General features: G+C 43.9%; 2 protein-coding genes across 2 annotated transcripts; both read right to left on the reverse strand.

The window, feature by feature from the left end:
• Window positions 1-6432: 6432 nt before the first annotated feature.
• On the reverse strand, window positions 6433-7482 carry MOS (MOS proto-oncogene, serine/threonine kinase). Its single transcript, XM_054394626.1, has one exon. It carries the CDS (start codon window positions 7480-7482, stop codon window positions 6433-6435), a length of 1050 nt encoding a protein of 349 aa, XP_054250601.1.
• Window positions 7483-19247: 11765 nt separating this feature from the next.
• PLAG1 (PLAG1 zinc finger) lies at window positions 19248-21401 on the reverse strand. The gene is made up of 2 exons (XM_054394754.1): window positions 21160-21401; window positions 19248-20511 (listed from the first exon to the last, which is right to left on the reverse strand). The coding sequence occupies exons 1-2, from the start codon at window positions 21399-21401 to the stop codon at window positions 19248-19250; spliced, it is 1506 nt and encodes a 501-aa protein (XP_054250729.1).
• Between the last annotated feature and the right edge of the window lie 6593 nt (window positions 21402-27994).

The following is a 27994-nucleotide window of genomic DNA, read 5'->3' on the forward strand; positions in this document are numbered from 1 at the left end:
GCCAGGCACCGGCGGGGCTTACAGATTCCCGCTTGGCCGCCCGGACACCCTATTCCCCTCTTTGCCTTCACCTGGCGACTTCAGCATTGAGCTGGGGGAAGCAGCGAAGCTGAAACACCAGCGAGTCTCTGTCGCGTTCGGTGACAGCCAGGATGTGCCCGTTTAAGCCTTTTCCCTGTCTTTTTCAGCTGTTGCCAAAAGTGGAGGTGCGACGGCAGAAGCTTGAAGGCGCTGGTTACCTTCATTCTTACTCAGAACTTAAATTCGTTTTATTTAGTGAAGTCCCTGTTTTTATTCAATTTAGGCACTGGAGGGATATTTTTTTAAGTGAGAAAAGTCATTGATTTGGCCTTGGCACTGAAAATTCTGTCCCAAAACAAGCATTTTGCTGAGAATGTGCCCGTTTCTACTTAAAAACACTACACGATTGATCTATCGCACTGGAGAAACAGATGTTACATGGTATGAAATGATGGCCTAAAGTCAGATCACTGATTATCCTTTAAAAATAATATTTTAATTCTGATTTGGGGGTTTGTCTGGTGATCATAGACCTGTGTAGCCTTAGCAAAAGTAGTGCTAGCTTTGGAAGCTTAGTAATTACTGCATTTACTAAAGCCTGCTTAATATGGTGGCTTAATATGAACTTACTTTTGGTCATCACACTGCACTTAATACATTTTTTTTCCCCTTAACAAGCGTTGTGTAGCCCTCCATACAGTCCTTAAACCTCATGCCATGAAGTTAACTTTTGTATGCCAATTGTTCCATTGTGATGCTCAATTTTAGACTTGTTTTGCACTTGGATCACTTGTACCTGCTCTTTGAAATCTCTGGTTTCCTAATAACTCAGTTGGACTAGATGCTGTACTGTGATAAAGCAGTTCCAATAAACGTGGATACAGAAGTTGTCATCTTATTGAAGCTTCCTGAAATGCAGCAGTGGAGATTCATAACTGAAAAAAATGTGTTTTGATGATAGTCTTTGTTTCTCTGGCCTCTTCCTGCCTGCAATGAAAGCAGCATTTGGTTCTAGTGGTTTGTTTTCTGAGCCATTTAACAATTAATATATTAACAATTTTGAACTCACTTATGCATAAGGAACCCATGTTTACTCTCTTATCAGCTATTCCAACTACTTCCTGAGGAAGTTTTCCATCTATAAGTGTTTCATAGTCATCACTCTTAAATACATGACCTCACACTGATCATGCTAAAACAATTTCCCAGTAATGCAGATAGTTCCCAATCAGCAATCTTGATACAGTTTTTTCTTGGAGCTTTTATGAATGTTACTAGTAAATTTATTTCCAGATAAATATTGAGTAGCTTGCTGCCAAGAAGTAATTCCTGAAGGATTCAGTTAGAAATGTTTTGATTCCTCCTTGATGACAAACCTGCAACTTTAGCTTTGATTTACTTTCTATGAACTGTACATGGACAGCTGTGATAGTTTCTGTTTCCTACTGAACAACTCAATGTACAAATGTCTTACATCAACACTTTTCTACCAAACACATGCTGTAATTGCATCAGAAAAAAAATCTCTGAAAAGACAGATTCTCAGTTCATTTAAGCTGTGTTTTCAGTAGAATCCCCTCAGTTTATTACTTGTTCATATATCCAGAAGTCTGTTGCTGTTTTGTTGTTTGTTTGGGTTTTTGTTGTTTGGTTTGTTTTCTTTTTTCTCCCCCTTAGGATTAGCACAAAATTGACAGTAATTTGTTCCTTTCTTATTTTTATCTCTAGAGTTGGCACCACCTCAGCTTTCTTTGAGGTTGGTTGGGGTTTTTTTCTGAGCTTCCCCAGATTTCTCAAAGCTCATAGAAAATCCACATTAACAGCGCACAGGTCTCCTTTGCCAGCTCTTAAAATTCTTGGATGTAAGCTATCTGGAGCTGCTGATTTAAAAACCACCTTGTTTCTGTTCCTATGTTTAAGGCTTTCCTTAGCTATTGTTAGAATTTTCTGATACATATTGGTTTTCTCCACCACTATAGAACAGAAATGTATCTGAACTTCCTGCTTGCTCTGGAATATGCTGTAAAAAATACTCCTTCATGCTAGTCACGTGAGGCAAATACCCATTGGAAATACAACATTTTTTGATTCCCTTGAATCAGCTTTGTTGTCTTTCTCTGGACACACTCTGGACATTGTAGTGAGTGGTCCAAAAGTGAGTCCAGTATTCAAGGTGAAGCCTTACTGATGTGGAGTACAGGGCTACCATAACTTCCCCAGTCCTGCTGGCCAAGGGGCTCTCTGAACACAGCAAACTGTTTAAGGAACAGATTTTGAAATGCCCTCCAGGATTCATAGCATGGTTTGGGTTGGAAGGGACCCTCTGTCTTGGGCAGGGATACCTTCCACTACAGCAGGCTGCTCAAGGCCTCATCCAGCTTGGCCCTTCACACCTCCACGACCTCCCTGGGCAGCCTGTTCCAGTGCCTCACCAGTCTCACTGTAAAGATGCAGGTTGGGTTGCTGCACTTACCTCTCTGGCTTCTCTACAGCCACTTTGTGCTTAGTATTTAGGAGCTAGCAGCATGTGCTGGTAGATGTGAACTCTCAGTACTGTGCTAATAAAGACTTCAGAGTTGTCCTTCCTCTTTCTGCCAGCTTCCTGCAGAGACCTAGTGGGAAGCCACCACCAGCAGCATTTACCTGGTTGGAGGTCTCTCCTTGAAGAAGGAACCAGATGATTTTACAGCAATTATGCTTGCTAATATAGGTAGCCCACATGTATTTTTGCCCAGGACCCTCTGTCTACTGTTTTAGAGCCCAGTAATGAAGTCACTGATCACATCTTTCTCTTCCAAAGACCAGTTAAATCTAACCTAATTCTTCGTCGAGACAGAGTAGGAGGGAATTGTTTCACGGTGCTTGCGCTGCCTCCATCATGGAGCAGGGATAATTTAAGGAATGATACTGACCTCACACTGCCTGATTGACTAGAGGAAAGACTTCTCTTGATATAGAGTACACCACTGCAACATGTTTTGGGGCTTTTAAGTTTTTTTCCTCCCCTCTTTACAATTAGTTTTCTCCTTGTGATATTCGTGATCAAACTGATTTTCAGGGAACAAATGTTTGCAAGCATAAAATTTAGCAAGTGCTTTCCACAGATGAGGAGATTTAAAGCCAGGGGGAAATCACTGTCTTGATGGTACAAGACTATTAGAGCAGGATATTAGTTGCATCTCAGTTTTATCTCAATTACATGCAAGGGTCAGCTTGAGTTCTGTGGGATGTGCAGAGAGATGTCCTTCCCAACCCTGGAGTCTGGAAAGAAAAGATTAAAGCCAGGTTGGTAATGCTTCTCCTGTTGTGAGCTGACCCTCTGTGAACTAGCAGAGTTAAATTACTCCAAATCTGACAGAAACAGGAATAATAGCATAAAACATAGGGCCTGGAACTAAAGGAGATAGTATGGTGTTAAAGATGTGCTTTAGAAGAAGGAATTGTTAGCCACCGAGGAAATCATTACCCTGTGATTGCTCAGAACAGCTGGTCAGATCCACAACATCATATGAAAGTGATCCAAGAGGCATCAAATAATAAGTAGTTTTGGTTTCAAAGGGCTTGCTAACTTCTCTAAAAAGCTAACATGGCAAAGTGGCAGCTGCAGCTTGCAAAATAGAAATTAGGAGGCGGCAGCAGGGGGCAGGAACAACAACCATGGAGTCTGTAATGTGATTTCGTAGAAGACCCAGCAGGTCTGCTCAAGAGAACAACTTGCAGGAGAGCACAGCAAAATCTATTAAATTTGTCTGCCACCTAGTCAACCTCTAACCCTGCTCACCAAAACAGGTTGCACAGGATCCCATCCAGGTCAGTTCTGAATGTCTCCAGAGATGGAGGCTCCACCACCTCTCAGCACAGCCTGGTCCAGGGTTCCAGCACCCTCACAGCAAAGAAGTTTCTCCCTATGTTTAGGTGAAACCCTGTGGGTTCAGTGACATTGATGAGCTCCACCAGTATTTGTGAATTTATCCCATCAGATCCCATGAACTTTTGTATGTCTGGTTTGATTGCTCCATAACCTGATCTTTCGCTCCCTTGCTCCAGCCTTCCACTGGTCTCTCAATTGTTGCATGTTTATTTTTAATGGTTGAGTTTAATCCAGAGCTCCTTGTTTATCCTTGGAGAGATCACAGAGCCATGGATTCTGAGCTATCATCCTGAGACATTTCTTGAGTAGAATGAACTCAATATTCATCAAATTAAAAAAGGCAACAAGTAAAATCTTAGGAAAAAATAGGACAACATTATGACAGCAGATTATGATGAGCCTACACCTTGGGTGCAGTGCAGAGTTCTCACCCCTTCTCAAAAGAGAATTCAGTTAAATTGGCAGACACCAACAGAGCTGATTAAGCTTCAAGAGTAGGTCTTGGCCCTCCAGTATTCTTCTATCAAGAATAACAGAGGCTTTGAAGGGTGCTTGATTTTGCACAGAGACTTGAGTAGCACTCAGTGATGCTAAAGTATCCTTAAGCACAGAACAGCTTCTATCAGGTTAAGCAACAAGCTCCCTAGTCTGACAAAATAAATACAACACCCCAGCATCTAGGAACTACTACTAAAAGTTGTAGTTCCATTTTGTAATCATTCCTTTGAGGGCTGGAGAAACATTTTTATGCAAGGCTTGATGTTAAGGTGAGGCATGCCAATGGCTTTATCAGACATTATATCTTAACATGCCTTCAGCTAATCATTTTACAAGGTACCTGGCTCATTCTGATAACTTCTAGAAGATAATTTCTTGTTTATTAAAAGAAGTTATGGAACATTGATAAAAAAAAAAAAAAAAACAAACCCTAAACCAAACCCACAGAAGTTCTGGTTCTATAGCGTAATTATTTTGACAGAGAACACAGGAAATCCACTCCAGAATCTACCTTGGGTTTCTGATTCCAGCTGGCATTCTACAGTTCCACTTCAGAGGGACAGAAGAGCAAGAAATAGTTAAGTCAGGATATGCTTTATAAAGTATTTCTTTCAATGAGCAACCCAAATGCCATAAAGACCTACAGAATCATCTCAAATTCACATAGTTGCTCATTTCCAGGATTTCACGGGGCTAAGAACAGATGTGTGTCAGAAATCAGGAAACTGCCTCAATTCCTTGGAGAGGGTTTTTTTCCAGAATGGAAGCAAGGGGGAGGAAAGGGAAAGAAGGAAACTAAATTTGACTGAAACGTCACCATTTCTCTCTCAAAAAGAAGCTGAATCTTTGAGCAGAATGGCAATATCAGCTACAGCAATCAGGTCTCTATAGCTCCAGATAAGGGCTGGTATCTCAACAGATCTGCAGTTACCAGTTCTGATAAATCAGGGAGCAGAGCTCTGTCTTCAGCATTGCCTACAGCACTTCCTCTCCCAGACAGGTTACAACCAGATCAGGAGAGATAACAGGTAAGACAGGAGCAGCACAGAGGATAGTTCAATAGTGTAAGGTTTGAGCAGCACCAGAGTATCATTATCACTGCTTTAAGCAAATTTCTTTTCAGTACTTCCATTATCTTGCCCAATCCTGACCCACACATTAAAAAAGGGTAACCCCCACACACACTTACCCTGATTTAGGAGATTTGTTTATATTGACATCTCTCTCTTCAATCTTTTCCCAGTTAAACTCCCCCTTCAAAACCTGGGAACTTTCTACTCCACACAAGATTGTCTTCAGATACTGAAGTTTACAAGAGACCACGCAGCAAGTTGCAACTAACACACCTGGTAGCTTGAAGGTCTTAAAAACACAGGTTGTTCATGCACCTGCTTGCTCTTAGCAGCCTTAGACTGACAGAAGGGCTCCAGATTTCAGTGGGGAGATTGGGTAGCTCCCATTTCACAAACACCACCCTTACTGAAATGAAATACGTTCAAGAACAAGGAAAAAAGCCCCACTGGCACCGTCCTTTTTTCCCCTGCATTTGTTGGTTGGTGATGCAGACTCATTCCTTAGCAAATGAAGAGGAAAAGCTCAAATGCACAAACCTAACTGTCTGTGAAGAACTACTCATAGCTGACAGTTTGCAAATACCAGAAGGTATTATGTACTAAGAGCCCTCCAAAAGCAGCCTTTTTTATGTACTTCACTTGAAGACAACTATTTTTTCTGTGTATCACATTCCCCAGTTTCTCCCCAAGCAAAGCAGCACACAACAGATCAGCCAGAAAAAGTCTTCTCTGCCAACATCTTGACCCTTGTGTCTGTCCCCTCCCATGGTAAAAACCCCACAATTTTGTTAAATCTCTTTATTTATATTCTTTTTATAACAAAACAGTTTCTTCTTTTTCAGTATTAAAAAAAAACCCAGCAACAAAACCTTTAGATCACACAAGGCCCAGATTCATTCTCTTTGAGGAAAGAGAGGAAAAGGAAAGAAAAGTCAACTCTAAAAGACAGGGTAAGAGCCCAGAGCTCTCCTAGAGGCTCCCCTTGAGAGCCCTGAGTTTGGGAAGCAGCTGGGCTGCGCTCAGGCGCTCCTCAACAGTGGCCTTCCAGCAGCAGCTGATGATGCTCTGGAGCCTCTGGCCCACTGGTGACTCGTGGAAAACAGCAGCAGCCAGGGAAGGACGCAAGTTGTAGGCCACCACAGCATAGAGCACGTACTGCCTTTCGCCCAGGTAGGGCTGCTCCCGCATGACAATCTGCCAGAGGGTGATGGCAAACGAGTAGATGTCTGCCTTGGCCGTCACCCTCTCCCCTTTGAGGAGCTCAGGGGCACGGTGTGTGTACGTGCCCCCTTGCTGGCAAACGTGGGGGCTCTGGGACAAGCCCTCCTCCAGTTTCTGGGAGCACCCAAAGTCTCCAATCTTGCACACTCCCTGCTCGGTGATGAAGACGTTTGCAGGCTTCAAGTCCAAGTGCACAACGCCCTGGGAGTGGAGGAAGGCCAAGCCAGTCACAATGTCACAGGAGTAGCACACAGCCTCCTCCATGCCAAGGGCCTTCCTTCCACAGCCTCCTTCGTCATCCTCACCACGTCTCCAGGCGTCGGTGGTGCCGTAAATGACGTGGTGCAGGGTGATGCTGCCCACGTACTCCATGATGACGGTGCCCAGGCTGTCCTGGCTGGCTGGGGCACAGGTGCTGGCAGCCACCACCCGCACCACGTTGGCGTGCTGCAGCCAGGCCACGTTCAGCTCTGCCCAGAAGCTCTGGCGCGAGGCCAGGCGGTTTTTGCTGCTCTTCTTCACCTGCTTCACAGCCACTGTTGCCCCGTGGTAGGTGGCTTTGTAGACAGAACCGAAGCCGCCGGAGCCCAGGGGCTGCAGGAGGCAGAGCTGGTCCCAGTCAATGGAGCACCAGGCCAGGCGTGGAGGCAAGCGGCGAGTCCTGCCTGAAGGAGCTCCCTCCAAGAGGCTTTTGCTGTCAGTGTCAGGGATAATTAAGGGGCTGCTGCAGGGTCTGAGATCCACAGATGGGGAAAACTCCAAAGGAAGAAAGCAATTAAGAGGAATAGGAGAGGGCATAATAAGGTGGAGAAAACAAGAGGCACTTACTGAGACAGACAACTGGAGAGTTACCCTGACAGAAAGGACTCCAGAGGTCCTTCCAAAGCCTTTTATCCTCTCTTCACCATTCTCCCCTCCCACCCCCAAATGAACTGCATCTGTCACAACCAGCTGAACCCAGTCTGGCTCACCTGCAAACACTCTTCTCCAATCCTGAAAGTCTAGATAGCCAAGACAAATGGAGAAGGACTTTTTATAAGGGTATGTGGTGATAGGAGCAATGGTTTTAAACTAGAGCAGTGTAGATTTAGATTGGACATTAGGAAGAGGTTCTTTACTATGAGGATGGTGAGACACTGGAACAGGTTGCCCAGAGAGGTTGTGGAGGCTTCAAGCCAGGTACGATCTCCTGATCATGCCTGAGCTCTAAATCAGAGGCTCTCAAATGCATCACTGCAGTGAACCAGTGATGGAGATCTTCCCAGGCTTAGGACTGTCAGGGGAAATTTATCACACTGTTCACCAGGGAAAAAACTTGGGCCAGAAATGAGGGGAATTTGGGTTATCACCTGCCAGTGTGAAACAGATAGGCTTGAGAAGAACAAGATCAGTAGGTGCTAATGTGCACCATAGGGGCTGGTAGCAAGTGAGAGTGCAAGGAGATAGGGATGCCAGAGAGCCTCTCAATGGCCCTGGGTGGGGGACAAGACAAGGCTCCTCTTTCTTTCACCCTCCCAGAAGGGTCTCTGTCCCCTGGACTCTTCTGATGCCTTCACACCCTGCAAACTTGCTGTTGCAAAGCACAAACCAGCCAGGTGACACCCTGATGCTAGGGACAGATACCTGGCTGGGGGCTCTGCTCAGCAGCAGTGCTGCAGGGATGCTTTGGGGTGGGGGGAGACCAAAGGAGCTTTAATGTCCTTTTAAATATGCAGTGAAGTAAGGCACGGAGACAGCTAGGTGTTGCACACTCCTTTTCTGAGCAGCACTCTGGTTTTATGCTTGCATGCAAAAGTTTTCACTTCCAATCTTTGCAAACAATGTTTTCTAGGCAGGCAAGTTGTGAGGGATGTGTGATGGCCATGCAAAGGTGCAGGAGGCAGATGAAGCTGTACTGGAGAAAGAAAGGAGTTTTAATGCCTGTTTTGAGTGCTATTAGAGTTCTGATTCTTGTGTGGAGCTCTGTATCATACAGTATATAAAGGCAGCAGGGAGACACCTCTGCTATGAACTTCAGCCATCTCATGGCAGTAGTGCACTTGCTACAACCTGTTTTCACCAGGTTAAGGTGGCAGAGAAGGTTCACAGGGAAAGTTGGCTGGGGGAGAAGAGTAGGTTGAAGGATGTGTGGATGAAGGGCCTGAGAGTGGCCCTGTGAAGCTGACAAGTAGAGGAGCACATCTGGAGGCTGTGAATTTATTACCTTGATCCCTAAGTTTAGATTCTGGTAGCTTGTCTTGAGGTGCTCTTTCAAAATGGTGATATTGATCTGCAGCAGCAGTGTCCCAGGTCATTATCCCTGGTCCACCTTGGTCAGTGGTGGGCACTGAGACCCCAGGAAATGAGCTGTGAAACCTCACCTGCCTCACCAGTGCCTCCAGTTAAACCTTCAGTGCACTCAGGTAAGGAGAGCCTTTGCTTTGTGCTCTTGAGCCCATAGAGTAACCTTACTGGGAAGGAAAATAGCATCAAGCAGCTGTTTGGCAATGTGTTTGAAACTTGATCTTGTAATTTATAAACTAGGGCTTAACCTTTTTAAACGTTTATTATTATTATGTCTCTCAGCAGTAAAACAGCATCACAGCTCTTGAAGACCTATTTGTTCTTTGCATTTAGGTTTGCCACTGGCTGCTTGAATGAAACCTTGCTTGTGTTTGGTATTCCAAAGTGTCATTTGTGTCACCAAAACAACCAAACTCTGAAACATGAACTGGTGTCTTTTCTGGCTTGTGCTTGTAGTAAAAAAAAAAAAACAAAAACAAAACAAATAAAATAGTGGTTCATCAGTGGGCTGTCTTCACAGAGTGGCAGGGTTTGGCAGGGACTTCTGAAGATCATCTCCTCCAACCCCCTGCCAGAGCAGGATCACCTAGAATAAATCACACAGGAACATATCCAGAGGGGTTTTGAATGCCTCCAGAGAAGGAAACTCCACAACCTCTCTGGGCAGCCTGTTCCAGTGCTGTGCTGCCTTCAAAGTGAAGTATTTTTACCTTATGTTTATGTGGGACCTCCTGTGTCACAGGTTGATGACAAAAAGTAATGGTGGAATGTGGGGCTTGTAGCTGAAGGACTGAAAAAAAGCTTTAGTGCTTAATGAGAAGAATGAATCAGCTACAGCAAAGGGCCCAGGGGGTACCATCAGTGCTGTTCCACTGCCTGGAGACAGCCACATTCCCAGGTAGCTGGTTTTAATGCTGCTGCCTGGGACTGAGGTCTAAAAGGGTCAGTCAGTCTCTCCCAGCAGCTCACACCACCAGCAGCACAGCTCATGCCCAGCTCTGACTATTAAACGCACTGCCAGAGCAAACACATCTTCAGAGAGCTGCAGAGGGGAAGAGGAAAGAGGACCAGCAGCATATGGTGGTTCTGAAGTGATCATAGAATGGGTTGGGTTGGAAGGGACCTTTGAAGGTCATCCAGTGCAATCCCCTGCAGTGAGCAAGGACATCTTCAACTCCAGCAGGTTGCTCAGAGCCTCAACCAACCTGACCTGGAATGTTCCCAGGGATGGGGCATCTCCCACCTCTCTGGGAAACCTGGCACAGTGTTTTAGCACCCTCAATGTAGAATATTCCTTCCTTTTCCTTTTATATAGTTTGAATCTCCTTTTTTTTTTTTTTTTTTTTTAGTTTAAGACCATCATCCCTTGTCCTATCTCCACAGGCCCTGCTCAAAGTCTGTCCCCAGCTTTCTGATCAGCCCCTTGAAAGCACTGAAAGGTTTCCTTGGAGCTTTCTCTTCATCCTGAACAACCCCAGCTCCCAGCCTTTCTCCACAGCAGAGAGGTTCCAGCCCCCAGAGATGACCCTGGGCACTTTGGTGGACCACCACAAATTCCCAGAGGTTCCTTTGAGCTCCAGGTTCTTAAACCTGCCTGATGAAAGTGGGGCATGGTTGTTGATAGAAGGTTTGCCCCAGGGCCCAGGCAGGAGCTTCCAGTGAAAATAACTGCTGAAGAGAAGCATGCCCAAGCTGAGCAGAGCATGTGAACTGTGGGGCAATGCTGTAATACCTCACTGCATAAGGAGCCAGGCACTGGCCAAATGAGAGGAGACAATTTTTAGGTGACTTCAGTGAGTTTGGGAGCCTAGTTTGTCATTACCATTTGATATTCCTGTGTGAGCGCTTGGATGTTGCTCATTTAGTGCATGCCCCTTCTCCACACCAAGCCTGGACTTTGTTTTCATTTTCCATGTAAGCAGTTGTGAGGGAACTTCAGGATTTACCCATGACCATGTGTCTAACGTACCACACAGGCAGGAAGTTGAGCTTCTTCTCAGCCACACAGCCCACAGCATGTCTCTGCTGAAATTCTATCTCCTGCTGCACAAGGACAGCTGACAAACACCTTCTCTGCAGGAGCCTGTGTGCTGCTTAGATAAATTGCTGTCTCTTGTAGATTAATCAAGTGCTTGGAAGAAACTCTTCCAACTTGCCTGGGAATCCACAGGCTGTCTTGGAGATAACTTTACAGACTGCAGGATTCGTTTGGGACTTCTCATGCCATCATGGACTTGTTTGGGTTGGGAAAGACCTTTAAGATCAAGCCCAACCATCATCTGACTCCACCAAGTGCCAAACAAAACAAAATCCTTGATTTTTTCGCTTCTCCAGGTTGGATTGCTCCCTTCCCACCCATCCATCCATGCATACACACACACACCAGACTGAGCAATGTGCTGTGCTCTGCAGCACCTGGGAGCATGCAGGTTCTCTGTGTTGTTTCACAGACATCAAGCAGAGATCTGATTGATTTCTGTGACACTCAAACCATTCTTCTTCTCTGCAGTCTGCAGCTCGGTGCAGCAGGAAAATCAGTGGCATGGGCAAACTGCTGGGGATCAATGGAAATGATTTCCAGCCCATGCCCAGCATGCATTACCATCCCCTTGCTTCCAGAGGGCTTCCAGCTGATACCTCTTCAGTCCCCTCTCGGGCAAACTGGTTTTGTAGGTGGTGACTTCATGACACCACTGTCCCCAATGGAGACCAGGTTGTGGGAAGATGATGCCATTGAAGAAAACAGCTGCTAATTCTGTATTTTTAAATACTGATTTCTCTGAAAAATGTTGATTTCTTGAGGACACGTGGAGCATTGCCACAAATAAATGTAATTGTATAAAAACAGAGGGGAAAATGTTTCACCTTTATGAGGAGCAGGGTTTAAACTGAATGACCTGGGATATAGCACACAGGAAGGAACTTGAAATTGCTGCTGATGCTGCTGGGGTCTGTCATTTTCCACATCCCCACCTTCACTGCTGTTGGTTTGCTGAAGGACCCAGCTCATAATGCCAAGCAGCAGCTCATCCTCTCAAACTCTCATTTTGTAGTAGAGGTTATCTCCCTGTCCTGCTCTCTGTCTTGTTTGTGCTCACCAGCCCTTGCTGTGCCAGCTGCACCAACTGACACTCTGGAAAACTCAGCTCCTGTCTGACTGAACCCAACGTTGTGATTTGCCAAGTGGGGAAGCCACCACGCTGGGATTTCCCTGTCAATAAAACCATTCTTTGTCCTAGGACATATTGAGCTGTGGGGAGGAAGAAGAGGGGAGTGAAGGGGGAAAATGGAATGGTATTTCTCTTCCACTGCTGGAGGACAGCCAGATCAGCTGTAGAGGATACTGAGGGACCACTTTTCTGTACTTTCTTATGCAAGGGGTGGCTGCAGGAGAGAGAGAAGGGGGGATGCCTGTGGCTCTGGATTTAACAGTCTCTGGAGGGGCTGCACCGTGAGATCTGTGGATATAAGATCACTGTGATCCAGGCAATCACATTCCCTTTATTACAATTCCCAGGGGGTGTCTGTTTGGGAGAGGTTCAGCCAGGAACGGTGGGCAAGGCCAGCTATGACAGCAACACCATGGGGTGGTTTTCTCTCAGGGCAGAGGGGGAACAAATGCTTTTGCAGAGTATTTCATAGAGTTTTTGACTCTCAATATATCAAGGTCACCGCTCTCAAGCAAGTTAGAAACCTGTGACACAGAAGTGGTGAGCTCAGAGGAAAGGCACAGGGATCAGAACAAAGGGGAAATGTCTATGTACAGAGAAGGTGAGAGCCAGCAGCTCTCTGTAATAACCATTTCTCTCAGACTGGGTTACAGCAAGAAGTCTAGAAAGTCAAGAGCTGGAAAAGAGAGGAAGCCAAAAGCAGGAGAACACAGACAGTGCTGAGAATGGTACAAAGTATGTCCTGAAACCCCATGAAATGTGGAATCTTCACTGGCAAACAGTGTAAGCCAGGCAGCAACTGCGTGCAACCAGCAGAGGCAGCTTTCTGCAGGTGGGAGCAGGCTGCTCCTCGGGCTGTGCAGCACATCTTCCCCGTGAGTTGGTCAGACTTCTCCAGCAGCCTCAGGGGCAGACAGGGCTATGGGATCAGAGCAAGAGAGCTTCCCTGGCAGTGTTTCCAAGAGACAGCCCACATGCTGTGCCTAGCACCTGCCACGCTCCGGGGTTTGTCCCGTCGTGACTTGTGTTAATCTGAGGTGCTGGAGAACCACTCACCCATGTCTCCCAAATCAGAAATCCCCCCCTGGACACCCCCAACTCACCTTCCAGTGCCTGAGAGTGTTTCAGAGTGCAATCTGATGGCAAACTCAGTTGCTTCCTTCAGTTTGGCTCTGTCTTTCCAGAGAGACAAGAGCAGGACACAGGTCGTTCCTTGGTGAAATCACCAAACTCACTCTTTAAGGCTTTTCTCAACCCCCTGACGTTTTACCAGGGACAAATGAGAAAGTTACACCTTTGCCAGCCCCCAGCAGCTACACCCAGCAGGGCTGGATGTGTATTCTGCAGCCACTTCAGGTAGTAAACCCCCACCCCCCAGACTGAGAAGCATCTATTGAAATGCCAGGCATCCGTTAGTCATTAACTAAAACCATTCTGTAATTTTATTGATATATTTTGTGGAGTTCACATTTTTTTTTCTTTTTTTTTTTCTTTTTTTTTTTTTTTTGTACAGCAAACATAACACTGTAGGCCACAAGAAGCTGCAGCACTATTGTTTAATAGCAGCAAGGTATATTTTATAGTCAGGGTATGTGGACAATAAATAGTCTGTGTCTTTGGATGTGAATGTTTAAAATGAAGTTCTGCTGCAGCTTCGTACTGTGATTGCTATTTTACAGAGCTTATACACAAAAATATATATGCAATCTTTTTTTGTCTATATTTTATACAAATACAACAGTAGTTTGTGAATACATTTTAAAGTACATATACATGATAAGCAACTCAATTTCCCATATCACAGGATAGCAAATTTTAAATGCAAGAAACATATACAAATTCGGTCTGGAATGCAGGGTTTTGTGTTATTTTTTTTCCATTTTCTTTTTTTTTCCCCTCTATTTTTTTGACTCAAAACATTTCTCTTTAAAAACCTTTTAGCACACAAGTCCAAACAATTTTTCCCCTCCCCCCCCACTAGCTAAAAAATAATAATTTCAGCAATCCAAGTCAAGTTTCGGTGTGGCATCATCCCCCAATATTTCTTTTAATTTATTTGTGTGTAAATTCAAAGGCTTTTAGCAACATACAGCATGTTCTTCACTTCACACCGTATCAAAAGCCCACACTGGATTGGAACTAGCTGTCACCTGTTGTTGTGAACAAGAGCTGGGGCTTGCTTGTCAAAGAGTTTACATTTGCATGTCCAAAAATAAGTTTACTTTTTGCAAGTGCATATGAATACATCGTGGTGTTGCACAAAGTTCATTAATGACAAATTCAGTCACAGTATAAAAATATATCATACAACTATAGGTCTAGTATAGTCCTTTTTTTAATTCTTTTTTTTTTTCTTTTTTTTCTTTTTTTTCTTTTTTTTTTTTTTTTTTGTTGTTTGTTTGTTTGTTTCTATGGGTAAAAATACATCTGAATGAGACAGGGAGGTTTGTAGCACCATGAGAGGAGTTGTATCCCAAGTTACATTAGCAGCATGATCCAATATAACAATATTGCAGGAGTGTTTCTGAGGAGATAAAACATTCACTCTGGTTCAACTGTACCACTGAAGCTTATACTGAAAAAGTGTTTACATATGATTAGCAAGAGTTCTGTGTCACTTCCAGGGCTAGATAACTGTTATCAAAAGACACTGCCTTCCAACAAAAGTAAGACACCCTTACTGCATGAAAGCTTTGGGACTATCCCAATGTGTTTTGAGCTACGTGGAGGTCGAGCATGATGCTAGGAGGGCTGTGGTTTTATCTGTATGCTGGGAGGATGCAGGATGGGCAGCTAAGCCTATATGGTTTACTACATAGGAGATAAGTACATTTATTTCAGAGGCTTATCTATAAGACTGAGAAGAATACAGGGTGAGCTGCTAAACCAGTGTATAAGACAGACATAATGAAGGATGCAATCCTGCTCCCCTCCACCTTGACAAGTGCAGGGATCAGGCCCTAAGTTAACTTCAGACAGCAGCATAGTGAATGGTAGGATATGATCAAAACCCAAACTGGTATCAAATACTGCATGTTAAAACGTTTTTTTGCCATAGTTTACCATCCAGATCTCCAGAGGACACAGTTTGCAACTGGTGAGGACAAACTCCTAATTGGTTGGGTTTGGGTTTTTTTTGACTGGTATTCATAATGGCAGTAGAAGACAGTGTAGTTTGAAACATGTAAACCTAGTAAAAACCATTGTAAAACCCTTAAGAAAGACACACTGGTTCTGTGCAATAGAGCAAATTGATAAGAAAACACTGTAAAAATGTACCTGTTTAAAATTACAATGTCTACCATTTTTGTACACAAAGCATTATACCAAAGGCCTACATATATGTAATCTAATGGCACTTGAAACAAATCATAATAAAAGGTTTTTATAATTAAAAAAAAAAAAAAGCATAACCTGTAAGAAATTTTCTTAAAAGGTTTAGGTTTTCTTTTTTTTTCTTTTTTTTTTTTCTGTTTTTGAAAGTGCTATATCTTGTAATATGTATAACATAGAGGTTGACCAAGCTTTTATTTTAAAAAATATTGGCCTATAATACAAGTTTTAGCTCACTAGGCAAATGATCCTGAAAATATGTACTCTTAACATTCATTATTAGCTTAATAAAGCAATCAGCTCTGGCTCATGTTTCAGTCAGTATATGGTTTTTAAAAACCTCTACTGCCAAATTAACAATAAATCACTCTATCCCACAATTTACTACTAAATAAAGCACAAGCAACAAGTACACAAAAATATATATATTAAAAAACAAAACAAAAAACCAAAACCAAACCAAAACCAACAGAAAACCCCCAAAAAACCCAAACCAAAACAACAATAAAACCTTACTAGAAGTTTAGAAGTTGCACAGAGTGGTGCATGATCAGCCAGCCCTCCCCCACCTCCCCGAGAATCTGCCTGCAATGGGGAAAATAAGGTTTAAAAACTGATGGTTTAGTAGTGGCCAATGTTGCCTCTGCCTAAGTGATATGGAAAGCACTCCGTGGTGGTTGTATTGCTTCTTGTCAAGTCTGCTTCCACCTTACCCTACGTCCTAGTTTGGTGGCAAACCCACTGAAACCCTGACTGAATGAGGTTCAATATCTTGTCTGAGGTCCCTGTTTCTCAAGTGAAATGTATGTCTGACTCCAAGTGAAATGTCAATCCCCTCTGGGAAGCTAAGGCACGAACAAAGTAGTAAGGATTCTGGCTCTGCACTCAGAAACTGGTCTTGGCAAAGTGTCTGTTGGGTTTTGTGTGGTTAATGAAGTCTAATTGGCAACTGAGACTGATCAACAGCCGCTGCAGACTGGAGATTTGTGTGCCAGAGGCTGCCTGGCCATGCTGCTGGGCTGGCCACAGGATGCCGAGCGCCCACAGCTCTCCTTTGCTGCAGGCCCATGACTGGGGTTGGACTTGATGATCTCTGGAGGTCCTTTCCAACCCCTAGCATTCTATGATTTTATGACTCCAAGCAGGACATAACCCACTGGAGGAATTAAGCCCATTTATCTTCAGCTCAGACTGATTTAAAGGACCAAGAACGAATCCAAGTCCTGGATTTGCTGATTTGAACTAGAGTTACATTCGGTTGCATTTACCTTGTGCTCTGTTGATCTGTGTTTTTCTTTCCTTTAGAAAGGTGAAGAGACAAAAAGAATAAAATAAAAAAAACAAACCAAAACAAAAGCAATATTGAACAAATCATTCAACTAAAGATGTGAGTAAGCGAGCAATCTGTTTCACAGAAACCAGAGGAAGCAGTCATGAAGCAGAGCTAAAAGCCCCCTTTGAGATAACATGCTCCTAAACTCAACATCTAGGAGGAGCTTGCAGAATTTCAGAAGGTATTTTCCTCATGAATACATCCTTATTTTAATACCTTTGGAACACAAAAAAAAACCCCAACCCCACGTTTATAAAAATGTTATCTTTCAGTAATAAAATTTAAATACACCTATGTATAAAATAGTAAAACTACATCTGCATATTGCTCCTAGAATTAAAAACAAAACAAAAAACCAAACCAAAACAAAAAAACCCCAAACAACCCAAAAAAAGTAGGAGCTACTGATAAAACATCTGGAGCATGAGCTCCTTAAATGGGAGCAACTTTTGTTTCTGTGAAGTAGAGTTAGTTTAACCACTTAAAACCTCGGATGGATCCTCGTTGTTTGAGAGATACTCATGAAATTGATTTCTATTTTTTAATTCCTTGTACCAAAATGACAAGGAAAAGAAGATTACTGTTGAAATGACAGCAAATCTAGTTTGCTTCCATGCATCACAGGGGTGGAGGTGGGGGGGTTATTTATTTATTTATTTATTTATTTATTTTTCCTCTTTTGGTTATTAGGGGTTGGGGGAATAGAATATATTGCATTAGGTAAAAATGGTGTAAGCAATATGCTTTTACTTCACTCCTAAGAGTCCTGTCTTTAAATCTTGGCAATGGGCAAAAAGTCCCTAACCAAGTACCCAGGTGTAGAAAGTGTGATTAACATCTAAATTGTTGCTTAGGAGGACATAACACACCATGTAACACGACTGAAAAGATCATTCCAATAAGAAAAAAAAAAAAGAAAGAAAGAAAGAAAAAAAAAAACCCAAAGAAACAAACTGATATTTGCAAATTTACATTCACTCTCTGACTGCACACTAGTTTGGAACTGAAAATAGATACACACTTTCCTGGCTGGACTTAATCCACCCTTTGGCGGTGGCAGCTGGGAGAAGACCGATGCCTACCCATATGAATACACTACTGGGAGATTCCTATGCAGTACTCTTTCTATGCTACCAAAAAGAAAAATAGAAAAACCCAAAACAAAACCAAAAGCCAAAAACCAAACAGCAAGTTTAGAAGTAAACCAAAACAGAAACAACTGTGACAAAAATCTTCTGCATTACTACAACACTTTTGTATTTCAAGGCCAGCCGTTCCTTTCGCCTGTTTCCCTCTACCAGAGTCATGAAAGCACAACAACAACACAGTTCCAAATTCAACTTGAAACATTTGTCATTCAGGCAAGCAGAGATTCTCTGTTAAAATTCTGTTCAGCCATGGTTTGAAAGAATTAAACTAAATTTATTCTTTTTTTTTCCCTCTGTTACCCACAAAACAAAAAAATTTAAGCCAGCAAGTGGCAACATTCTTAACACCTTTTATAGTGACTTCAATACAAGTCAAAATGCTCCATGTACATGTGTAGATATGGGTTTCCATATATACACACACAGAGGTTTCAGAAAAATCTGAATTCTTACATTGTATTTATAAAATTTCAATTTGTCATCATAGAATAGATCAGAAGTGTCACCATTTGGGAAGAGGATTTGGTAGGAAATGGACTAAAGGATCTTCTTTTCCCCCGATCTTCATGAATCTTTAACCTGATCTAGTCCCTGCTCATTTTTGTGTGTGGGGTTGGACTAGACAGCCTTGAAAGGTCCTTTCTGACCTAAAGCATTTTGTGATTCTATGATCTGTCATACTGGATTCTTTGCAGAGAGTTCCACATCTAGGCTGGATGTGGCTCTGGACAACCTAATCTAGTGGAAAGTGTCCCTGCCCATGGTAGGGGAGTTGAAACCAGATGATCCTTGAGGTCCCTTCCAACCCTGACAATTCTGTGAGTCTGTGGTATGGGTGGGAATGGACTTCCAGAGGTGAAAGTGGCAGCTCTTCCACTGACACCACCCAAACAGAATAGCTGGTGTGGCTGAAAAGGTTTTAAAACAAAACAGAAAGGGTTCAGTGTTGAGAGTTCTGCTGGGGATAACTTTCTACTGAACATTTTAAATGTGTCATTTGGCAGTGAAGAAATGAAAACAACACAATGAGACTTTGAAAAACAAAAAACAAAAAATCAAACAAAAACCCCAACCAAACCCCCCCAAAACCAAACAACCAACAAAGTAAACACAGCTGAGAATAAAAACACTTTCAAAACATTTTTTAAAAAGTTAATTTAGATTTCTTACTGGCTTCATGAGATTGGTACTGTACAAAAGCAGAGAATTCATAATGTCTTCTTGTAGGCACTAAGTTAAAAATGGTCACCTAAGGCATTTCTACAAATAGACAGCAACAAGCCAGCTTTGTACATCCTATTGGAAAGCTTGATGAAATCGTGGTAGGGTGGTGGTTGTGCTTAGACTGCTTGTGAAAGCTGCTGACAACGAGTGCAGAGACCCAAGACCTATACTATTGCTAGGATCTTGTGGATCCTGGGTTTGTGGTGGAAGCTGAGTCATAGAAGAATGTGCCTCCTCTTGCGTGTAACTCATTCCGAGGTTTCCCACCGACACAGAAGGGTTGTAGGGAGGGCCGTTAACGGGGATGAAGTTGAAGAGCTGAGAGAAGTCCAACGATGGGGTGTTCAGAGGTTCACTAATAGGAACGGAGCCCTTGGAAAGGGAAACCTCCCCAGACCCATCATCTAGTGGCCCTACTTGTGGATCCAGACCTAGTTTTGATGAAGATGCTTGAGAATCCTGGGATGAAGAAGGCATACCACTTTGCAACTCCATTAGGTAACTTTCGATTTCCCCTTTCAATGGCTGTTCTTTTTCAGGCATAGAAATTGCGTATGAGGTAGTACCGAGTGGGTATTTCAACGAGAGCTGGTGAGAAGGGTGGACAGACTCCATGTCTATGGGGCAAGGCATTCCCAACGGTAACGACGTGGCAACCATTTGGTGTGCAGATGCAGAACTCTGCATGGACTGAATCTGAGTGTTGTAGAGATTTAATTGCAAAGTGTTTGTAAATGGCTTTGATGTCAGTTCACTGGAAGGTAAAGACATCACCGGAAGCAGCTCATCCTTAATAGGCACAGAAACGTTGCAGGTAAAGGGATCTAGAAGGTCCATTGGCTCTGTTTTGACCTTCAAAAGTTCCTGGTTGTGACTTTTCTTCATGTGGCGCGTGAGGTGATCCTTCCGCCCGAATCTCTGTGCACAGTACTGACAGAGGAAGTCCTTTCTTCCAGTGTGCACTACCATGTGTCTGCGGACATCCTTGCGGGTGTAGAACCGACGGTCACAGTGTTCACACTGGTGCTTCTTCTCCTTCACTCCACCCGACGACTTGCCTGCGTGCGTCTTCAGGTGCTCCAGCAGCACTCCCGTGCTTTCAAAAGTCTGCAAACATACCTTACAGGTGAGGTCACCGCTCGTCGCAGCATGCAAAGCCAGGTGCCGTTTGAACCCCAGCTTGGTGTTGTAGTTCTTGCCACATTCTTCACACTTAAAGGCCTCTTTGTTGGGATTGTGTGTGTGTAGGTGATTCTTTAGGTGGTCTTTGCGGTGAAACATTTTCTCACAATAATTACACTTGTGGGTTTTCTCAGGAGAGTGAGTAGCCATATGCCTTTAAACACAGATATATTCTGTAAGTAATTATTTTGACCAAAAGACACACGTGCTCATAGCTCTCTGGTTTTTAATGGCAGCTAAACACTACACTAAGGGCTGCTTTGCAACACAACCTTTTTTGGTTTTTAAACTGAAAGCACGACACTACAAAGACAGTTTGACAAATTTAAATGTAGCCAACCGCGAGCCATGTCTCTTAACTCCACACTTTAGCTTTGGGTGGGTTTTAGCTACTGTAACAGGGGTAATATGGGCAAGTATGAAAGTACTCGTGTAAAAGTCCATAGCCAAAAAAATTTTCAGTCCATACTTTTTTTTTCCTCTTTCTCTCTCTCTCTCTCGTGATAATTCCTTACACAAATGAAAACTCTACGCTCATTAAAAGTAAGAAACGAAACAAAACAACAAACAAACGAACAGAAAACAAAAAGCAGAAAACAAATGAAGAAACAAAATCAAAAGACATTATTAGCTTGCAAACTTAGGTAATTTAGAAATACTAGAAACAATCCATTGGCTACTTTAATTAACACATCCTCTCTGCAATCGGCTGAAGGCGTACACAAATATATACTTTTACACGGCTTAACACGGCCAACATAAAATAGATAATAGAATCTGAAAGATAAATAGAGTTTAATACCTTAGTAATTTGTACTTAGAAACAAAGGCCTTGGTGCAGTCTTGTTGTGTGCACTTGTAGGGCCTCTCTCCTGTGTGAGAGTATGAGTGAACCTTTAATTTCTCAACACTGTTAAAGGCCTTGTCACACAGTTGGCAAGGGAAGTTTTTTCTTGGTTTGGTTTCACCACGCTTACGTTTCCCTGAAGGGACTTTCTGGGTATCTCTTACTTCTGACAAATCACCAGGAATGACAGTGGCCATCGCAGCCTAAACCAGGCCTTCTTGTTGGACACTTGGGAATTGCCCAACTCCACTAAATGATTTAGCTTTAGATGGCTTCTCAAGTTTCATGTGGTCGTAAAAGAAAGCAAAAGGGGACTGGAAAAAAAAAATAAGAAACAACTAGTTTGTAACTAAACTTAGAATTTGAAGTTTTACTTGCTATGTGATGCTTCTGAATAAAACTTAAAAATAAAATTAGGTTCAGCTGGTCTAATGTAATACCTGCAGGTTTCTTTACACCGTTTTGCTGCAACTCTTTTAAAACGCATTGCTCAGGATGAACAGATCCACATATGCCCTGAAATCACACCTCACAACCTTCCCCTCAAGCACTGATGGAGAACACTTTCTCTCAGGTTATGGGAGGCAGCAGGCAAAGGGCTGACCTACCCAGACAGCTTTGGCAGCTTCGGATTTCAAAGGAACTCAATCCCCACCTGTGGTGTTTGCACAGACACACACACACACACGCACTCAGGGTTAGCAAAGTGAAAACCTGGAAGCCTCAAAACGTTTGAAATCCTGTGTGAGAAGTGGCAGTGCCCATGCTGGCAGCCTTGGGGTAGGGGGGGGGCAAAGCTCATGTTCCTGCCTGTACCTCCACGCTGTGGTTCCTGCACATCTCCTCTAATAAAATGTACACAACGATTGCCAATACCAGCTGAAATCCTGTTAACTTACCCTCTGCTAACAGAGACTTGATATGTTAAGGACAGAAATCCTGGGGCTATATTAAATAGATCAGGCTTTTATCAACCCAGTGCTGGAGATTCCCACCCTCCTCATCCTATCCTGCAAGAGGTTGGGGCTGTAAGATGTCAGATTTTGGCTACGTCAGGATGGAGGCTCTTAGCCCTGCTGGGGCCTTGCAACCTGTGAGCTAAACCAGAGGCTTTCAGCTAAAGAAGGTGCCTGATGCTCATGTCTGACTTGTGACAGAACAGCTTTAAATTCATCATCCGGTAACATCTAGCAGCAACTGGGTGCCTGCCATTACAGGGCACTCAACAGCCTTCCTTTGTCAGGGGTAGCTGACAGCTTTGTCTCATCAGCAGAGCAGTTGCTACTAGAGATACCAAAAGTCAGCGCTACATGTTGCAGGAGGGCTTGAGTGAGAGGTCTGCAGCAGGCAGGGGCAAGGAGGAGGAGGGCAGGAGGCTGGCACTCAACACAAGCATTTGGCAGGGCCCAAAAACCCCAAAACGTGGCCTTTCTCCCTCAAAAGCAGCACACCAAACCCTTACCCTGTCGTCACAGCTGCTCTCCACTCCAGCCTCTGCTGGGGCAGTCACTCAAGAGGTGGCTGGGCTGGGCTGGGCAGCACCGAGGCCAGGGCTCAGTGGCCGGCTGCCCCCGCAGCCCCCAGCAGTGGGGCAGGGGAAGCCAGCAGCTGCTGGGACAGGTGGAGCTGGGTGGCTGGGAGCAGGGCAGGCAGCACCAGGCTGCAGCTGCTCCCCCATCTAACACCACCCCCTCGCTAATCCAAAGGGACTCGTCCCCACTGGCAGTGAGGGGAGGCTGGATGGCTGCAGGGCTCAGCTCTCCTCTCTGCACCCCTGAGGCTGAGCAGAGATGGGGGGAGCCAAGCGCTCGCTCCAGAGGGGAGAGCAGTGCCCAGGTGTGCTGGGCCAAAACTGCACGAGCCCCAGTGTGGCCCTGGAAGACACAGAGAAGGAAGGAAGGTCTGTGTTCTGCTCAGTGCAGGGCAGCAGGGGCAGGGAGGGGGATGCACCTATGGAATGTTTGGCTTTTATGAAATCTTCAGGCTGAAATCTCCATTTGAAATGTGCACAAAGAGTATGTCTTTGGCTATGCCTCTTCCTCCCTCCTCCCCAGAACATCTCCCTTGTCTTTACAAGAGGAGAGAAGCAGTGGCACACCAAGACAGACATCTGCTGGCTTTCAACCCTGAAGTCCTTGAATGGCAGGTTGAACTGGGCTACCTTCTTTAGGCAAGGAGTTTTGTAAAGCCACCTTTACTCCCCTGAAAGTTGTGTGGAACTGCTAAGCTCTCTGAAGATGCCCATCAACAGAAAAGAGTTTCTTTAAGGACTTAGGAGTTCAGATTTGGACTTGGACTCATTCCCACTCACAGGACAAAGCCTGGAGACATCAGTTCCATGAGTGGGAACAACACACAGGTCTTCAAAGTATCAGCTTCATTTTATTTCCTGTCTCCTAAATCAACTATCTAGTTCGTAAGTGAGAAAAAAAAAAGGGAACAGTTGTTTGGAGACTTGGGAGCAATAATTTTCCACAATGGAAGTAAATGAAGACCATATTGGCCTGAATAAAGAATGAAATCCTGCTTTAGCCTAATCTCTCCTGTCAAATGAAGTTCAGGGGGAGGAAAAAAAAAACCTCCAACCTGATCTACACTTAGAGCATGATCTATACCACAGGGACCTGTATGAGACCCTCCATGCACAGCCAGCAGTCATGGCCCTCACTGCAGTCTCAATGGGTAAGAGTGGGACAAGATTCCTCTGCCCTCCGTGCCAAATCCACACCTAGCCCAAAACAGGACAGCATTAGCAGCAAAGAGCAGGGGAGCTACCTGCCTCCACAGCCTGCTGCAAGGGTTAGAGTGTGGTTAATGTGACCATGCTGGGGCCAGAGCTCAACAGCAAGTGGCCTCGGTGCCCAGATGGTGGCAAGGGAAGCAGGCACTGCTGGCAGGACAACAGGCAGGACTAGGATGGGGTGACAGGAAGCACTGCCAAGCCACTGGGAATAGCTAAGGACACAGGGACAGGGATGAGCTGGCAATGCTGGGAGCAGGTGGGGAGGTACAGGACATGCGTCAGGCTGGGGAGATGCAGCACGTTAGGCCATGCAGAAGGATGATAAGCAGAGTCTGATGTGAAGCCCAAAGCAGTGCTTGTGGAACAGCATAGGAGGCTTAACTGTTAAATTAACAACACTGACACCTTCTCACTCCTTTACTCAACACAAAGATCACACCTCAGGCTGGAGGTCATCCTATTTATGGGCCAATAGGACATTACTGTCATCTCCAAAACTTCAGCTAACCTAGCTACTGTACCAGAAGAAACTCAGAACATTCACACAGATGAAGAATTCAGCTTTTGTTCCTCTCTGATCAAAAATAATTAAGCTGACTTTGAACTGCCTTTAAGTGTCCTTCAGATTGCATCATTAGAACAAATATTGTGTGGATCCAATCTTTGACAATGACAGTGTTTTATTAAGAAATAAGTATGCACTATCCCCTCAGTACCATTTCTAACAAATGAGGCAATTAAGAACTTTTGTATTGATCTCTGATTAGCAAATAACCACTTTTCTTTTTCTTTTCTTTTCTTGTGGACATATAGACTGAGCAATGGAGATTAAACTTTAAAAACCACTGATCCTCAAATATTACACTTTCCAAAGACCAGCTGAAAGAATTTTATGAGTAATATTGCCTGTTTGTGCCTCAACACATTATCACTTAAAATCCTCATTCTTACTGGTGCTTTCACAACTGCAGGATGAATGATTATATGCAGTATCAAATATAACAAACACATTACACAAAAGCTCAATTTATACTACTACTTTTAAAGAAGCATATACTTAAAGAAGGATTAAAAGCAGCCTCTGTTCAATGCACACCTGATGTTTGCCCACTAAAGTCCTCAGATTTTGGTCTTAACCAGTTCCGCTGACTCTTCTTGGAGGAAACCAGAATCCAGTACTTCCCATTTTTACTGGTCTGAAAAACAAAAGGAAGAATGGACTAGACTCCAGCGAAACCAGTATGCTCAGAGAGGCTGGGACATGGCAAGACTGGGGATTGGAAAGAAATTGGAAAGGAAAAGTTCAAAGGGATAGATCCAACCCATGCACAGAACATGATGGACTGTTAATGACAAACTGGAGGGGATCAATCGTTCTTGCATTCCCAGCAGCAATTGTGCACTTCAGTTGGCAAGGATACTTACATCATTTCAACTAACACTACACTGGACAGTGACACATGAAGAGATAAAATTAGATAAAAGGTAAAGGAGTTTTTGATAAAGTTAAAAATGATACAAAGAAAAATCCACAGACCACAGATCGTTTAGAAACAACAGCGGAACGTGTAAGGTGCTGGGCTTGGCCTTGAGTTTCTTACTCAGAAAGGACTGAATAAGAGAGGATTTCTGGATTAGGCCCAGCTTTACTAGAACCTAATGCCTTCATTCTGTTTAATTATACAGGAAATAGCAGCTTAAAAGGTGACCTGCAAAGGAAAATACTTAATTTAAGGAAAAAATAAATAATAAAGCCTCTTAATGATGTACATGCTGCAGGTAAATCCCAGTAGAGGGCAAGTCTTGGTGTGCCTGAGCAAATCCAGAGGGCTTTTCTGGAATTTCCCTTTTATCTCCCTTTTCCTTGCCACCATCCCTCTCTAAATTTGCAGCATGTCTTCTTTTTCTTGCTAGAAGGCCCCCTGGATGACACAGGTATAGTGTCTAAGTGTAACAAGGAGATTTATCCCCTCCAACTCTTCCAGATCTGTAAGGGTGAACATACCCCGCCATGGCACCACAGGCTGAAGGCATTTGGCAGGAGCTCTGGAGCAATGTAGCATTTCCTCCCCCCCAGCCCCACACAAACCACCTTCCCTTCCCACTTGCAAGCCACTCCAGTAAAATAATTCCTTCTTTTGGTACCGAGTTTGGCTTTGCACAGCCCCAGCCTCCTCTGCTGGTAAGCATGAACGTCAGCAAACCAGCATCCTTGGACACCTAGCAAAGGCAAAAGTGCCTCAGAGCAACCAGCTGAGCTTCTGACAGCTGAGCAGCATTTATCTGGGGCTTTGACACACAGGCAGGAGGTAGAAACAGCTCTGCTACCTGAAGAAAACCTGAGAGCTAACTAAAGAGTGTGAGAGGGGACACAACCCTCACTTTTGGAAGTCCCCAAATCACCTTGTTTCAGAGAGCAAATGCTGATGGCTCCTCACTCCCCATCTCAAAAAGACCCTTTGTGGAACATTTTAAAGATACAGCTTAAAACTACCACAATTTTGGGGAACTTTCAACCCACCATAGCCTTATAGATCAGTTACCATGCGAGGCCTCTCTCAACACCTTCCACTGCCACAGCAGGAAAGAACTTCACTATCAAGATGTTTCTACTAACGTAGCTCAACAATAACTAGGTAATATTGCAGACAGCCACATAAATGTAGTCCTCCACTATTGCTATTTACAGACTATTTCCTGTCCCAAATTCTATTTAAAACATTGTAATTCCCTCTCACCAGTATTCAGCATTTCCTCTTAAATGGTTCTGCTACTCAGTTCTCACCACACATCTAAATTCATCCAAGTAAAAAGCAGATGCCCTCAGAGAGAGTCCATTAGAGGCATGGAAAGATGACTGTATCAGGGGAAACTGAAGCAAGATAAACACCAGATGTGGTTAAAATGCTGAGGAGAATGAAAGAGGAAGGTCAGGTACTCTCATTCATTACCTTCTAAGCACAGCAAAAGCACAAAGCAGTGGAACCAGATGAGGGCAATGCTATACCTACAATCAGCTGGGATCTCAACTTCTACAGGGCTGTTACTAAGCAAAGAGCTTAACAACCTGCACACCAAGGGGGTAAGTTTGTATGAACAATGGCAATATTTGCTACATTTGACAGGATTAAGTGAAAAGAGCAAACAAAAAAAGAAATCCTTTGCTTTCTGACAATAAATCAGCATTTGGGTAAAAGATTTTGGGGGCTTTTTAAATACATGCAAGGCTGTATTTATCCTGTCTTGAACCTCAGGATTTCTTACAGCAGGCAGCTGAGTTCAGAGGAATCCTTCTCCATGGGTTCAAGCTGTAGCCTGGAGTACACAGCATGGCAAGACAGGCTGCAGGAGGACACAACCAAACCCAAGCATGCAGCAGAACTGCCTATGGAAGCTGCTGCAGGAAAATGGAATGATGTGGGCAAAACAGTGGAAATATCTATCCAACAATCTCAGGTGTAAACAAAAGAATGACTTGGAGATAACAACACAGAAGACTTTGCCCCTCAGGAAAACAGCCTAACACAAAGAATTAACACAAGCTCTGAAACTACAACCAGGCAACCACTGCAGTCTGCTGCTAGTGACAGCACAGGACTGGTCTCTACTGTGTGCAGAACAGTGACTGGGCTGTAAAGAGCATTATGGAGAAGGTAGAAAAATGCAAGAATTGAGATGCTTCATTGATTTCAACATTTTAACAAAGTCTTTGGTGTTTGGGGTGTTTTTTTTAAACAGATATTTGCTGAAATTGATTTGAGCAGAAACACCGCTGTGGTCCTTTCAAGCTAGTGTGAAATATGGGGAGCAAGGGAACAAATGCACTACAAAAAAAGCTAGGGAGGGCCTTTTTAGGAGGGCTTGTTGTGATAGGATGAGGGGGCATGGATTTAAGCTGGAAAAGGACAGATTTAGACTGGAAATTAGGAAGAAATTCTTTCTAGTGAGGGTGGTGAGACACTGGAAGAGGTTGCCCAGGGAGGCTGTGGATGTCCCTTCCCTGGAGGTGTTCAAGGCCAGGTTGGATGAGCCTTGAGCAACCTGGGC

Source organism: Indicator indicator, chromosome 31 (assembly GCF_027791375.1).
Source record: "Indicator indicator isolate 239-I01 chromosome 31, UM_Iind_1.1, whole genome shotgun sequence".
NCBI lineage: Eukaryota > Metazoa > Chordata > Aves > Piciformes > Indicatoridae > Indicator > Indicator indicator.

Bases quoted from the DNA above. Each gene is read 5' to 3' on its own strand.
- PLAG1 (XM_054394754.1), bottom strand. From the start codon at position 21,401: ATGGCCACTGTCATTCCTGGTGATTTGTCAGAAGTAAGAGATACCCAG. The intron at 20,512-21,159 runs GTATTAAACTCT...CTGTGTTTAAAG, and splicing joins TCTAAGTACAAATTACTAAG to GCATATGGCTACTCACTCTC.
- MOS (XM_054394626.1), bottom strand. From the start codon at position 7,482: ATGCCCTCTCCTATTCCTCTTAATTGCTTTCTTCCTTTGGAGTTTTCC.